The sequence below is a fragment of the Balaenoptera musculus genome, chromosome 19 (genome assembly GCF_009873245.2).
Source record: "Balaenoptera musculus isolate JJ_BM4_2016_0621 chromosome 19, mBalMus1.pri.v3, whole genome shotgun sequence".
Classification (NCBI taxonomy): Eukaryota; Metazoa; Chordata; class Mammalia; order Artiodactyla; family Balaenopteridae; genus Balaenoptera; species Balaenoptera musculus.
The window spans coordinates 9,097,623-9,113,374 of record NC_045803.1 but is presented as its reverse complement, the minus strand read 5'-3'; the positions used below and the strand labels follow the sequence as shown (position 1 = coordinate 9,113,374).

Below are 15,752 nucleotides of genomic sequence, written 5' to 3'. Positions count from 1 at the left end.
TTTCGAACTTTTCCACCCCTGTACCTGTAATGGCAGAGATTGAGTGATCCCAAAAGGACCCCTTGGGAACCTGGGGGGTGGTGCTGGAAGCTGCCAGCCCTGGGCAGGAAATGTCTTTATTCTCTTTGCTCCAAATTTCATATTTTCCCATATTACATGTTGGTGTTATCATAAGAATGGATTTCCCTAAGTCTCCAGGAAGTCCACAGTGATTATCCTGTGCTTTCTAGCACCTCAGGAGATAATGTAGCCCACTTGAGAAAGGGGATCTGAGCTGAGAAGGTAGCAAATATTTTGGGTGTGCTGGAGTTATTAAATGAAAGGAAATGGGTTCTCTTTGGGGCTGCCAGCCTTCTCTACTCTGTACCCCACTTCTCTTGTCTCTGGTATGTGTAGCAGCCAAACTTCATTAGGTGCTCAATGGTTGAAGTTTCAGACAGAACGTTCTAGTGAACAGGTGCTACTCAAAACGAAAAAAAACGCTCTTGGTCCCATCGCAGCCCCACGTTCCATGATTTCCCTTTGCAGTGCAGACACTTTTTGTCAGTTTCTTGCTTTTTTTTTTTTTTTTTTTTTGGTAAGTATAAATGTATATCTATTGAGGTATCACCTATTTGCCCCTTTACAGGTGGGGAAACGGAAGTTTAGGTTGTAGTTGGCAAGCAAAAGAGTTTAAAATAATAGCTTACATGCTCACACTGCTTGCCTGATACCTTTCAAAATACTTGTACTTTAGCTAAATGGTTTGAATCCTCACAGCAACTCCATGAGGGTAGATACTGTCGTGCCCATATTGCAGGTGAAGAAAGAGCCTCACCCAACAAATCAAGGGTGGAATGTGGGCAGAGGGGGAAGGCTTCTGTACAGGACACCTAGTAAACATTCATTTAGTGGCTCAGCTTCTTGTGATCTTGGTGAAGACAAGAAAACTCTGGCTTTTCCTTCCCAAGGTCCTGAGACCTAGGAGTCACCCCTGAAAACCATCAGTCAGGCCCAGATGCTCAGCCTTCAGCTGAGTCCAGAAGAGAGTGGCTTTTGTTTTTAAGCTTCTAGTAATAAACATTCAAGCAATATTTGTACAAGTCTAAGAGTCAAAAGATTCCTCTTCCCATGCCTGTCAGCTCAGCGTTGGCCACATAGCAGGAGCAGCTGACTTAACAGCTAAACTTGATTTTGGAGAGAAATGTGAGATGCTTTTTGTAGATGTTAGCTGTATCCCTTTTCATATTTACCTCCCAGAGGGCACCCTGGCAGCCACTGAGAGTGAATCCTTCCAGACTGTCAGGTTCAAACCTGGACTCTACCACCTAGCCACATGACCTTGGGCAAGTGACGTTTTTGTACCTCAGTCGCCCCATCTGTAAGATGGTAATAGTAGAACATTCCTCTGATATGTTGGGATTAAATGACTGAATATATTCTTTGAGTAGAAATCGCTCCGTGTTAGCTGCTATTACGCAGATTCACAAAATAACGATTTTTCTGCATTTTGCTTTTCCTCACTGTGTCTTGGAAGCCTTGTCAGTTCAAGTTTGGGATTACCTTGCTGGAGGCTGCATGGTTTGCAGGTGGCAGTGTATTAGCTGAGGGCTTCATTGCCAGGTCCTCTGAGCCTCGACTCTGCTACGTTGCAGAACCACTCGGCACCTGGGTTCCGAGAGTGAAGGCCACACAGATGACTTCAGGTGTTTCCCTCTGAACAACTGATCCCTCCTTTGTTTTTCTGGGAGCCCTTTGGACTTTGTTAACAAAATGTGGCCTTCTCTTGGCCTCGATTATCCCTGGGTCTCTGCTTCTTTCCCTCCAACCTGGATGATAGGGTGGAATTCCCCACTTTCAGTCCTTAAAAATGGTAGGTTTGGTTCTATTAAAAAGAAAATACAGGGCTTCCCTTGTGGCACAGTGGTTAAGAATCCGCCTGCCAATGCAGGGGACACGGGTGCGAGCCCTGGTCTGGGAAGATCCCACGTGCACAGAGCAGCCAAAAATAAATACATAAATAAATAAAGCAAAAGTTAATACATGTCTTGTGGAAGTTAAGGTGTGCAGATGTGATCCGTATGACAACTATAGCATGAAATCCATCATTTCATGGAGAAGTAGAGGGTCAGCAGGGATGTGCAGTGGCAGAGCTTCTGTATTTTAAGTGATGTGGTACAATAGACACATAGCAGATAGGTTAAAGATGAGTTTGTAATCCCTAGAGCAGTCCTAAAAAAATGCTGAAACACCAAAAGATACATTTAAAAGAATTCTTAAAAAGTATTCAAATAATCCAAGAGAAGGCAGGAGAGAGGAAGCAGAAACAAAAATCTGACGAAGAGAAAACAATAAAATCGTGACCTAATCCAACCAGATCAATGATTCAGCGACAGGAATTCCCTGGCAGTTCAGTAGTTAGGACTCAGGGCTTCCACTGCAGGGGGCCTGGGTTTAATCCCTGGTCCGGGAAACGGGATCCCACAAGCTGTGTGGCACGGCCAAAAGAAAAAAAAAATTAGTTCAGCAAACTGTTCCTGGACAGGGGAGGCTGTTGGTGGCAGGAGGAGGGTGCATTCTTTGCCAGGGGAGCAGTGAGGACCAAGTAGAGCTTCCCTGCCAGACGGTTGGGTGGGCACACCACCTCCCACCCCACCTCAGGGCCTTGGGCCCCATGCACAAGTATGTAAGCATGACGAAAATATGGAATAATACCATAGGATATACACCCAGTACCCACCATCATTTTGCTACTTGCTGTTCTTGCTATTATTTGTTGTTTATTCATAGGGATAAAGTTCTAGTTCATTCCAGTTCACTACTCTCTATTGTCCTGTTGTACAACAGCAGACTTGATTTACCCTTCCAACCGCTGTTGGTACTTAGGTGGTGGCTTTGCGCGTTGCCAACTCTTGGACACCTGTGCACGTTCACTTCTAAGGGAGACACAGCCAGGAAGGCACTTGCTGCCATAGGTATGTACATCCTCAAAGTTTTGCCAAATTCCTCTCCAAGATGATGGTTCCCGTTTCCCTCGGCCTGGCCTTTTAGAAGGGCCATTGCCTCTGAACTGCCCCTTTACCAGTGAGGACAGCCAGGAGAAGGGGCAGAGCTGGGTCTGAACCTCTGTCTGGGGCAGTCCTGTATGGAAGACAACACAGGGGAAGCATTTGGCTGGTTGCCCTATTTTCCCGAAGATCATGGTAGAAGCTCCCCTTCTTGTTTGGTTTTCTAATTTTTTGGCCACACCGCGTGGCTTGTAGGATTTTAGTTCCCCCACCAGGGATTGAAACTGGGCCCTTGACAGTGAAAGCACTAAGTCCTAACCCCTGGACCTCCAGGGAATTCCCTCCCCTTCTTGTATTAATTCAACACAGGTTTTTAATGCTAGGCCTTACGGTTAAGAGTATGCTAGGGTGGCTACGTGGGTGAAGTTTCACCTTGATCCCAGATGTCACCTCTGTCTCCCTGAGGGCAGGGACCAGGTCCGTCTCATGACCGACAGTTCCCCAGGACTCCTCCCAGTGGGACTTCTGAGTAAGTTATAGGTCATTCATTTATTCCGTAAATATCAAGCCCCCCTGACATACTTTATCCAGTGGGGATAAAGTGAGGAGAAAACACCCAAAAAGACCCTGTCCTCAGGGGCTTAGCTTTTAGTGGGAGCTGACGAGGGGTGCATGAAGGCTGGGTGCACACAGTGGCACCGGGGCTGTCCTTTTTTTTTAATTTTTATTTATTTATTTTTGGCTGCATTGGGGCTTCGTTGCTGCGCGTGGGCTTTCTCTAGTTGCGGTGAGCGGGGGCTACTCTTTTCGTTGCGGTGTGCGGGCTTCTCATTGCGGTGGCTTCTCTTGTTGCGGAGCACAGGCTCTAGGCGCGCGGGCTTCAGTAACTGTGGCACTCGGGCTCAGTAATTGTGGCGCACGGGCTTAGTAGCTCCGTGGCATGTGGGATCTACCTGGACCAGGGCTTGAACCCGTGTCCCCTGCATTGGCAGGCGGATTCTTAACCCCTGCACCACCAGGGAAGTCCCCCGGAGCCGTCCTTTAAACACAAGGACAGACACCTCAGGGTGATCTGCGCACTGCCCCGCACCTCCTCCGAGACAGGGCTCACAGATTCTGCGCAGGCCCCTCTGCAGGGAAGGAGAGCAGGAAGAGTATCCACTGTTCCAATCTGATTTTATTGAAAAGGAAACATACAAAAATCATGTACAAAAAAAATTAACCAAACATGTACAGAAAATTCATTCCGGTATCTACAGCAGCGCATATACAGTATCTTACAGGCTGGGCCATCCCTCCCCGCTCCCAGACTCCTCCCTCTTCTGAGATTCCCCCCCTCCCTGACTCCCCGTTTCCCCCCAGCGCTTCGCCCTGGGGACTAAGGCTGGGGCGGTTTCCGCCAAAATATCCCACCCCCCAAATGAATGCCAGTGGTCACACGTGCTCTCTTCTAAACCTATGCAATGGGATTGATGGGGGGGCGGGGGGTGGTCTCGGGCAGAGCACAGGATTCACAGTCTGGGCCCCTCCTGGCCACCCCCAGATGAAGGTGAGGCGGGCATGCCCACCACCCGCCGGCTGGCTCAGGGAAGATGGCTGGGCGCTGGGCTGGGGCGGCCGTCACACGCACCCCACTCTCTGGCTCCAGGAGGCTAGTGGTCACGTTTGGCTCATTTGCTCTTCACGGGCCCCCTCCCCAGGAGGAGGGGGGGAAGCACCAGGGGCCTGAGGCCAGGCCCAAAGTGAAGGAGCACTGGGAGAGAGAGAGAGAGACCCCCCCCCCACCAGTGTCACCCCTGCAGCTGGAACGGGCAGCCAGCACCAGCAGCCTTTCCTGAGATGGTGATGGGCGGCAGAGGCGGGCGGCTCAGTCCCCACCGCCTCGGTCACCGCCGCCTTCAGACTCTGAGTCCGTCAGCCCTCTCTCCCCTGGCTCCTCAGCCAGGGACCCAGGAGTCCACATCTCCGTCAGTGCCCCCCAGGCTAGGCCGGGGCTGGGTCTGGAGTGGCTGCCCTGGCCCGCCCCTGGGATAGGCAGGGCTGGTAGTCCAGTATGCTACATGGTGCAGAAAAAGTCCCCCGCACTGGCCAGGGCGTCAGGAGGTGGGAGGGTCCTGCCCCCCACGTCCCCGACGTCCACCGGGCGGGTGCAGGCACCTAATTGGGCTCCATCTCCGGGGCTCCGCGGCCCCTGGGTAAGGGCAGGAGTCCCATGATGAGATTGTACAGGACCCTCCAGGGGGAGGGGCGGTGTCGCTGCTGCTCCTCTTGTCTCTAGGGAAAGAGAGCGAAGACCAAGTTAGAGTGGGCTTGAGACTGGGGCGCCTAGGTGGTCGGGTCGAAGGGCAGCGAGGAACGAGGCACGGTTCTAAGAGTGAGCTACGCCCTCAACCAACCCTCTGAGGTCGGTACTATTATTATTGTTCATCGGGTCCAGATACATTTCTCTGCCCACCTTGGGCCAAGGGCCTCTGGAACATGAGACTAGGACGGAAGGGATGCAGACAGCGTCTTCAGCACAGGGCCTGCACATATCAGCTGTGGTCTCCTAGTCCCTGGTCTCCAGATGAGAAAGTTACCCAACCAAAGTCACACGGGGCTGAGGGGTGGGGCTGGATTGCAGCCCATCTGCCCTCCTATAAAAGGCTGGTGAGCCACACAGAAGGGAGCAGGGAGCCCATAGTCTCAGCAATTCTAGAACAATCTGTGGAAGAACTGGGAATGGTTCACCATCTGCACTGAAGCTGCACGGAAGTATGTCGAGGTAAAGCTAACCTTTCCTCAGTGGCAGGATGAAGGCTGGGGGTAGCCTCTAGGACCATCTCAGTTCCACAGTGTTAGAAACGAAGGAAGCTAGATACAAGAAAAGACTTCCCACCAATAAAAATTAACAATACTAAAAAACTTATGAATATCTATAGTACTCTCCACTCCCTGTACTGAATGCAGGGCTAAATCCGGTGCTAATTAGCAGGGCCCACCTAATCTCATCCCCACAAGGTGGGAAGGAGAAACCCATTTTATAGATGTGAACAAGAAGGTCAGATAAACCATCCTAATGATCCTAATGGGTGGCTGGGGGTGGGCTGCCTGGTACCAGCCTGCCTCCTTATCACTCCCCACTAAACTTGGCAGCCAGGAGAAGGTGGCCAAGGGGGCACATCAGATTGGCAGAAATTTAAAAGCCTGCCGCTGTTTCACTGCTGTGGAGTGCCACCTGGCACAGTCACCTTGGTGAGCAGGCTATCATTTACTAAGGCTGAGGGCCGGCAGACCAGCCAGGTATCTGCTCTGGAGACACATACGTGCACCTGGAGATGTGTATTTTTTGGAAGAGCCAAAAAAAAAAAAAAAACCCAAACCAACCAACAAACAAAAATAAATAAATAAAATTTTGAGACATTTCTGGAAAGTCCTAAATACCCACCAATGAGAAAATGAACAAGGATACTACATGTCGATCCAATAAAATGCTACATGGCCGTGAAAACGAATGAATTAAAGCTCCTTTGCCCATATGGATGAATCTCAAGCATAACACTGAGAAGCGGGGAGTTTGGAGAGGAACACATACTATATCACGTATATTAAGTCTGAAACGCCCCACAATCCTAAGCATTGTTTGTGGCCTGGTAAATATGTAGTAAAAGAATCAACACCTGCAGAGGAATGGACAGGCCAATTTGAGAGGTTTGAGAGGTTTCCTTTGGAAGGGGTGAGGGGAAGAGGGTCAGGGAGGGAAACAAGGAGCTTCACAACATCCGGTTTTTGTTTTTTTCTTTGAATAAGCAAGCAGTGTGGGTGTAATGTTCAGGTTGGACAGATCTGGGTGGTGGGCGCCCTGGTGTTTGTTATTCTCTGTTCACTGCTCCAGGCTTCAAATATTTTGCTTTAATGAGAGGCCTGGCTGTGGGCCTTGGGGGCGGGGCCTCCAACGGGGCGGGGCTTCCGGCGGGGCGGGGCTCCAGGGCCCGCCCCCGGCCCGCCCGGGAAGCGGGGTGGCGCGCCGCAGCAGCGCGGGCGGGTGGGAGGGGCGGGCGCGGCCGCGCCGCCGCTGCTGACTCACCGGCTATAAATAGCCCGGGATATATGAGCCGCTCAGTCGAGCGCCGCCCTCAGTCCCCGCGGCCGCGGACCCCGGGCGCGCAGCAGGGCTCGCGGATACCCCGGCCCCGGCCCTCCCCCGGGCCATGACAGCCGCGGCGCGGGCCCTAGCCCTACGGCGGCTCCGCGGACACGCCGTCCCTCCCACCTGCCTGTCCCCAGCGCGACCCCGCCGCGCAGGGCGGCAGCTGCCGCACATCTGGCTGGGCTGCCGCAGCCCCCTCCCCGGCGGGAAGTCCCACCTGCCGTCTACCCCTCCCCCAGCACTCACCCGCCGCTCGTACAGCGCGTTGAGATCGTCCGCCATCCGCCGCAGCTGGGCCCCGATCTCTCGGGCCCACTGCTCCTCCTCCCCCCGGACTCCCGGGGCCGCTTGGGTGGGGCCGCCCGCCAGGGCCCCCGGGGCGCTGGGCACTGGCGATTCCAGGTGCTGCTCCGCGGGCGAGAGTGAGGGCTGAGGACCTGGGAAAAGCCGAGGGCCGTGGTCACACCCACCACCCCTCTAGGCCCTGAGGTGTCCCGGGGGGACCAGTTATCCAGGGCCTACTTCTCCCTTTTCCAGCCGCCTGATTTCTCTCCTGCTCCCCACCTCATTTTAGAGATTCTGTTTTCCCCTTTAAGAGCCAGATTTCTCAGCTCCTACTCCCCAGGCAAAAAAGAAGTCCTGGGGAGGCCTTCCTGGGATCACCTGTCTAGCCAGCTACCACCTCACTACCCGTGTGAGTCTGGAAGTGCTTCCTCTTATCCTACCTAAATACTTCCCTTCCAAAACGGTGCCAAATTTTGACTGCTCCACTCAACAGATGGGGAAACTGAGGCTCACCCTAAGAAGTGGCCCAAGGTCACACAGGGCTACGGTGACTGACTACACCCAGAGTCACAAGCCTCAGGTCTCCTGCCCTCTAGTGTCCAACCACAGTGAAGCCACACCCCCGGATGTGGCCGAGGCCTGGAAACCAGAAGGCCAGGCTGTGGCTGCCTCTGAGCAGGGGCCTAGGGGCTGGGATGCGGGAGATGCCTTCCTGCCTCCTCCCCACACGCACATTCTGAGCTCCCCTGGCGTCTCTTCCTCCCTTCTGTCACGCCAGGTCCTGGCACGAGGGATCCCTGAGACCTAAAATCAGGGCCTCAGTTTCCACACCTGTGACTCTGGTCTAGAAATCGGGTCTCCTCTTGCCTCTGCTGCCAGGGAACAGGGCCGGGGAAGTTTTCTCTCTCCTGATCTCTCTGGGGTCCGGGAACGGGGTAGGGAGGGAAACCGGGACAATCTTTCCATTGCCACCGAGTGTGCCGGCTGGGATGGGGCTAGCCGGGCACCACAGAGTTAACAGCCCATCAGGCAGGGGACCTTTAACCCTTCCCTCCCCAAGACCCGCCTCCCACCCTTTCCCCATACCATTGCCCCTCCCCCTCTCCTTCCTCCGGCCGGGCTGCAGAGAGGGCGGGCCCTGGCCAAAGAGATGCAGATAAAAGGCAAAAGGCCACACTCGACCCCTCCCCACTGTCCAGAAGTGACAGTCATCTCTGCCCACTCTCTCCAGCTACAGCCCTCAGGGGGCTTCAGGGGACCCAGACCGGGAGAAGGGGGCTTGGAAACAGCTGTTGCCCCAGGCCCGGAAAAGACCGTGGGCTGCAACTCGGGGACTGCAGTCAGATTCCAGGAGGGACTTCCCATTCGGCCTCCCCCCACCCCCTGCCTCCCACTCAGTCTTCCTGCTTCTTGCAACACAAAGACCACACTGGCCACACCCTCCCCGTGGCCCGGCCGGCTCGCCACCTCCCCCCACTCGCTCCCACTTCTCCGGTTCCTCCGTGTCTCTCTTTCCCGGCTCCCAGCATCCCTGGTGCGGGGCGGGCACTCACCGTCGGGGCGCGGGCCTCGGGGCCGGCTGCGAGGACCCCCAGGCCAGCGGGGGGCCCCCAGGGCGGCGGTGACGGCGGGCGGGGCGGTGGGGGCGCAGAGGTAGGCGGCGGGCAGCAGGGCGGGGGCGGCGGGGGCGGCAGGCAGGCCGGGTTCGCAGAGGCCGCAGGATACGGCCGAGGGCACCAGGCGGCTGAGGGGGAAGGGACGCGGGCCGTCGCGGGCCAGGCCCTCTACGGGCTCGGGAGAGCTGCCCTCCTGGCGTGCTCGGGCCATGGCGCTCCCTGGGGCCTGCAGGACAGGGCAGAGGAGTGCGGTCAGCCGGGAAGTGCAGGGGGCGCAGGGCCCCACGACGCACCCACCCCACCCGGGGTACACAGGGCACCCCACTCCTGTACGCATGGCAGGCCAGGCAGCCCAGGGCTGGCGCCCACAACACACGCAGGGCCCAGACGGAGGGGACCGTAGGTGTGCGTGATGGCCCCTCAAGACACACCCTTCCGCAGGGGCTGACCCGAGGCCTGGGCTGGCCGGAATAGCCTCCCGTGCACATGGTGATGGGCACACATGAGGGACAAGGAGGCACAGGATGGCTGTCACAGCAAGGACAAGGGCTCAGGCAGGACCCAGACTTGTGGGTCTGTCAGGCGTGTGTGTGTGTATGAGGGCTGACAGCCCCGCAACACAAACTCACCCAACGTGGGACTCACACAGGGCCTGGGCTGGTGGGATTAACTTCCGGAACACAGTGATGGGCACACAGGGAGGGCAGCCAGGCACTGTGATGCCTCGCAACACACACGGGGACTCACACAGGACCCAAAGGGGTGTGTGTGGAGGGTACACAACACACACACAAAGGCTAACGCAGGACTGGCCAGCCAGACCTCCCACCTCGTCTCCCATTTGCACAAAAACATTGAGATGTCCCAGGACACACACATACAAACACTGACCAAAACGTGGACACACACATACACACAGAGCACAGGAAGAACTATCCACACAAGGCATACTGGCCGGCACAACCCCTCCCCTCCACCCCACACACACACACACACAAACCGTCAGGCTCTCACCCGCTGAGCCACTGTTAATAGGCCCACAGACACACACGTACACACTATGCAGCCATCACAAGCACAGTCAGAAACACACACCAAATAGGCACTGCCACACTTCTCAAACACACATGCCCCTCCCGACAACACACACGCAATAGATAAGACCTACACACCTCAGGACTCACACACATATCAACACAAAACAGACCTCCATGGACACACACACGGACCGACACAACCGAAACACACCCACTTGTCACCAACTCTCAGACCCCAGGACACATGTAAAGCTGGCACACACAGACACATGTCATCAGACCCAGATGCATCACCACATGCCGGCAACAACACAGAGACGCAACAGAACAGCAGACATCAACCCTCCCTCCTCCCCCAACCTGCAAACACCATCACCAACTGTCAGCCCCGGACACACGCGCAAATGCACGCGTGCACGCGCGCGCGCGCACACACACACACACACACACACACACACTACAGCTAACTCTAATCCTACACTGCCCTGGCAGCGCGCACACCTAAAGCACCCACAGAAAACACTGGTCTCACGTGACTGACATAAACACTACACACACGCAGCCCACATGACACACATGAGCCAGCCGATCAGAGACAAGCCCCTCAGACCCAACACACACACACACACACACACACACACACACACACGGGCTCAGACACAGCCCCATACAAGAGGCTGCCAGCAACATCCACTGACTGCTCTGCTCAGACCCCCCAGAGCCCAGCTCCTCAATTCCCAGACGCCGATGCCAGACACACAAGGCAAACACAGACCAGACAACCCCCAGCACACACACACACAGACACACACACCACGCAGAACTCACACAGACACCTGGAGAGAAAACAGACATCGGCACTGGGCAGGCACACCATCACAAACGCTTAGCTGAGCCACATGCCCTGGAGATATACACAGACAGTCACAGACAGTACACACAGGCAAGACACACAAGCATACATAAACACAGCACATCGGGCAAGACACACACATGTAAACACAAACAGCTCACTCAAGCAACACACCAACACACTACAACCACACACTATAACACAGGCAGGCAATACAGACCCATAGAATCACCCCCAAACAGCACACACAGACAACTCTCACAGAGGACACAACACAGGTACACCACACATAAACAGAGCACCCGCCTTCAGGCGCGGCGTACACAGACAGAACCCCACACAAACACGCATGGGGACGGCGCGCACACCACGACGGGCCACAGCCCCACCACTCCCCGGGACTGACACAAGCACTCCCTGCAGACCCCAGCACAAACTCGGAGCCAGACACACGCACACACCCAGGCGAGACACCTGCAGATCCACAACCCCGCACACGCGCGCTCCCACGGCGGGCCCAGAAGCCCCCCTGCGCTGTCACAACCCCCCCCCCCAACCCCGCCGCCGCCACGTGCGCCCGCCCCGCCCGCCAGGCGAGCGCGGGGCCAATAACAGGCTGTTGCTGGGGCGCAGCCCCCGCCCGCAGGAGCCGCAGACTTCACGGCCCGCGAGCCGCCCCCTGTCGCCGCCCCCGGCGGGCGCGCGCGCCCGGGGTGTGGCCGCCCCTCCACGCCGTCCCCCCCTACCCCCCGCCCCTCCCGGACTGCAGGGGCCGGGGCAGTCGGGGTCGACTCACTTCCCCGGGGCCGCACTGGCCGCCAGGGGGCGCTGCCGAGCCCGCACCCCATTGTTTGTAAACAAACCCGTCAGACCGCTGAGGCACCTGCGCTCTCGGACCCTCAGTGCCTCCCGCCCAGCGACACCAGCCTCATGGGGGGTGGGGAGGGCAGGGAGAGAGGGAGGCACGGTGTAGGGACTCAGCGCCCCCCCACTGCTCTCCGAGTGCACTCCCGCCACCTCCTCCAGGGAGCCCACCCGGCCTGGCCAATTGCCGCTGGCTGGGACTTGGGGCGCGCACACTCACCCCGGGGGCATGAACACGCCGGAGGGGACGGTGATGGGGGGCGGGCGGCTTCCTTCAGGAGGGCGCGCCCGCCGAGCGCCGCTCGCTGCGGCTGCTGCTGTGGCTGCTGCTGCTGCTGCTCTAACTGCAGTGGCTGCCGCTGTTGCCGTTGCTGTTGCTGCCTCGGCTGCTCCTCGGGCCGCAGGCGCGTCCGCGTCCTGGCCGCCGCTGCTGCTGGTTTCGCTGCCGCCGCCGCCACCAGGCACCCGCTCGCATGTGGCTCGCGCCGCGTCTCAGGCCGCCCGGCAGATCCCGGGCCCGCTCGGCGGCAGCCCCGCCCCGCCCCGCCCCCGCCTGGCGGGTCCCACGCCCCGCCCCCGCGTGACGCCACTGCCCCGCCCGCCAGCCGCGGACAAGTCGGGACTTGCTGGCGCGCGCCGCGCCCCCAACCTCGGCGCGGGGGGTTTCCCTGCAGCCGGGGGCGGGGCAGGGCCTGGCCCGGGGCTCGGAGGCGCGCTGATCGGCCGCCCAGACAGCGGGACAGACGGACACACACATTGACACACTGACTGGGACCCATAGACACACACACCCAGAGACGTGTACGCAGACTGACCGTCTGGCGCTCCAGGGTACACAAAGTCACGTGCTGACAGGGCCTCGGGGACAAGCCGACTCGCAGACACACAAATGCACACCCTGGACAGAGGCGTGGACGCACAAACTCACACGCTGACGGAGCACTCACACATCCAGACACAAATACATAACCTGACTTGCTAACAGGGTCACTGGGACGCACAGACTGACATAATGTCAGGGACACACACAGTTGCACAAACACCCACACTGCTGAGCACACGTAGACCCACAAACCTATCAGGTTCACAAGCATGCCCACTGAGCAGGTACACACAACACACACACAGTCGCGGGCCCACATAGACACAGGCTGAGAGCTTCTCAGGAAATAGAAACTTCCTGATAGGCTCAGCTGAACACACACACAACACCTGTCACAGGGACACTTGGACACACAGCTTGATCTCGATGAAACTCCTACAGAGACACACACACACAAACACACCCACCCCAGCTCACAGCTGACATATTAAAATTGTCAGAAATTGACCCTCACAGACACAGATCAAGTCAGACATAAAAAGACTGACTCCCCCCACCAACAGACAGTCACAAAGTCACATCTGTGACAGGTTCCTGCTAACTGGCCCACTGATGGGACACTCCAGAAGCGTGCACATCTGACCACACTCGCCACGAGTCTGGCGGGGGAACGAGGGCTATAAGAAAGCCCCGGGCACCTGGCACAGGACATGCCCGGGCAGTCCCTGCAGTGACTCTCACCCGGGTTTTCTGCCTTTCAGTTCCCTTTCCTTTCTCAGTTTCCCATTGTCACTCCTTCCCCCACTCTGATGCGGTCACTAGGTGGTGTCCTGCCCTCCCCTAAAGACTCTGGGGTTCTGTCTCCCCTGCACCTTCCACTTTCCATTTCCTCTATGTCACACCGCAAACCAAACTGTGTCATCACAGGGCAAGTAGCCTCTGAGTGCCCAGCTCTGGGCTAGCCGAGAAGGGGTGCCAGACCCCAGCAAAGGTGGGCGTGTCCAGGTTCTCAAATTTGGCTCCCTCCAGGGCCAGACCCTTCGATTTCTCAAGAGCAGAAAACGCAGATCTCACGGGTAATCTCCCTACTTTAAATACTGGGGACTAATTCAGCCTCCCTCTCTCCTTCCCTTTCCTTCCCTCATTCATTCATTTCCCCTTCCTTCCTTCCCTCCAGTGTTTTTTTTTTTTTTAATCTTTTAAAATATTTATTTTAACTTTTTTGGCTGCACCTCCCAGCTTGTAGGATCTTAGTTCCCTGACTAAGGGATTGAACCTGAGTTCTCAGCAGTGAAAGCGCGGAGTCCTAACCACTGGACCACTGGGGAATTCCCCGTCTGGTGTTTTTCAAACTATGGGTCATGACCCACACGAGCAAACCATGGACTGTGAAATCACTTGTGTGGATCTTACTCTGTTTTATTGAAGTTTATTGAGATATATTTACATGCCATAAAATTCACTCTTTTTAGGTGTATAGTTTGGTGAGTTGGGACAAATGTACGCTACTGTACACCACCACAATTGAGATTTGGACCATTTCTATCATCCCCCAAAACTTCCCTTGTGCCTCTTTATAGTCAGTCCCTTCTACCTGCAACTTTAGCGGCTCTTGACCCGACTTAAAACAAAACAAAACAAAACAGAATATCATTTAAAAAAATTATGTAGTCAGAGGAAATACTGTTTCCTGAAAATTTTATGTGTAGTGGATAAATACCAAGCCACAAAGAAAATGGATGTATTGCTGACTGTAGATCGAAGTTAACAGCGCTTGAGGGATGCTGCTTTAGACATTTATTAAATGAGATCATTCATGGAAGCCACTGAATACAGTGTCTTACATGTATAAGTGCCTAATAAATGTTGGCTACTATCACTAGTATAACTAATTATTGTCAGTGTTTGCTCTGTGCCTGGCAGTGATCACGGTGGGAGAGAGGCTCACGGACCAGCCTGTACCCCTTACTCACTGATCAGTGCCCTAAAGCTGCCTAGTTTAGGACTGGACACCAGGAGGCCAGATGTGCTGGAATGTTCTTCTGAGAAGAAAATGAGTGTGAAGGAATCTGGCTTGGTGGGTAGGAGTGGGAGAGGAGAGGGCCAAGAATCTACCAGGCCATAAGCATTGGCACCAGTCAAGATCCTCCCCACTATGTAGTCCAGATCCTGTTCCAAATTCTGGCATCCTCTCACCCCCAGACCGGGGATCTCAAACTCAAGAGCCAATATGAAATAAATGAGAGAAGTGAGTCCAGTGTAAGACAAAAGGGCATGGTGGGGACTGTGGATAAGTAGACAAAGTGTGTGCCTCCTAGAGGCATACAAAGTCAAAATTAAAAACTATATTGTGACTGGCTGAAGGGCTGCCTTTTTGAGACCCCCTACCCTAGGCGCCCAAGGAAGGAGAAGCCCCAGCCTCTGTCTTCCAGACTAAATTCCCCTCCACCCCTACACCAGCAGGTCTCCTGAGGGACCAAGGGACTTCCTCCTCTAAGTTCTTGGAGGAGCATTCTGGGCCTCCCTCCAACCCTGCCTCTGGTCCCTGCTCCCCTGGAGAGGGGACGAGAGGCTCTGAAGATCTGAGGGGGCACCAATACCTCTGATAGAGGGTGAGAAACAGAGGCGAATAGAGGTACAAACAGACAGAGGAGTCAGATGAGGGGAGCGGAGGGAGTCAGAAAGAGAGAGGGAGAGACCAGATGGAGAGAAAATGAGAGGGGTCAGGGATGGAGGGATGGCTTGGCTGAAGTTGGCAGTCAGGCTTGGCAGAGAGCGGAGGTTGTTTTTTTGGTTGTTTCTGTTTTTGTTGTTGTTTTGTTGTTGTTGTTTTGGGTTGCTGGCATGCAGGATCTTAGTTCCCTGACCAGGGATTGAACCCGAGCCCCTTGCAGTGGAAGCACGAAGTCCTAACCACTGGACCACCAGGGAAGTCCCTAGGGCAGTTTCTTAATCTCTTCTCTACTGACATTTGAGGCCGGATGATTCCCTGTTGTCTTGTGCTTTGTAGGATGTTCAGCAGTCACCCTGACCTCTATCCACTAGATGCCAGTAGCACCCCCTCCCTCTGTGACAATCCAAAATGTCTCCAAACACTGCCAGATGTGCCCTGGGGGAGGCAAAATCACCCCAGGTTGAGAACCATTGGCTAAAAGAAA

The 15,752-nt window shown here is 55.6% G+C and overlaps 1 protein-coding gene across 2 annotated transcripts; it reads right to left on the bottom strand.

Moving 5' to 3' along the window:
- Positions 1 to 4,144: 4,144 nt before the first annotated feature.
- BBC3 (BCL2 binding component 3) lies at positions 4,145 to 12,129 on the bottom strand. Of its 2 annotated transcripts, none has more exons than XM_036834949.1 (4): positions 11,992 to 12,129; positions 8,955 to 9,243; positions 7,363 to 7,553; positions 4,145 to 5,261 (listed from the first exon to the last, which is right to left on the bottom strand). In XM_036834949.1, exons 2-4 carry the CDS (start codon positions 9,226 to 9,228, stop codon positions 5,145 to 5,147), a joined length of 582 nt encoding a protein of 193 aa, XP_036690844.1. In that variant the 5' UTR covers positions 9,229 to 9,243; positions 11,992 to 12,129; the 3' UTR covers positions 4,145 to 5,144. The 2 variants fall into 2 exon arrangements, with proteins under 2 accessions (XP_036690844.1, XP_036690845.1); XM_036834950.1 differs by lacking the exon at positions 11,992 to 12,129 and adding an exon at positions 9,647 to 11,445.
- Between the last annotated feature and the right edge of the window lie 3,623 nt (positions 12,130 to 15,752).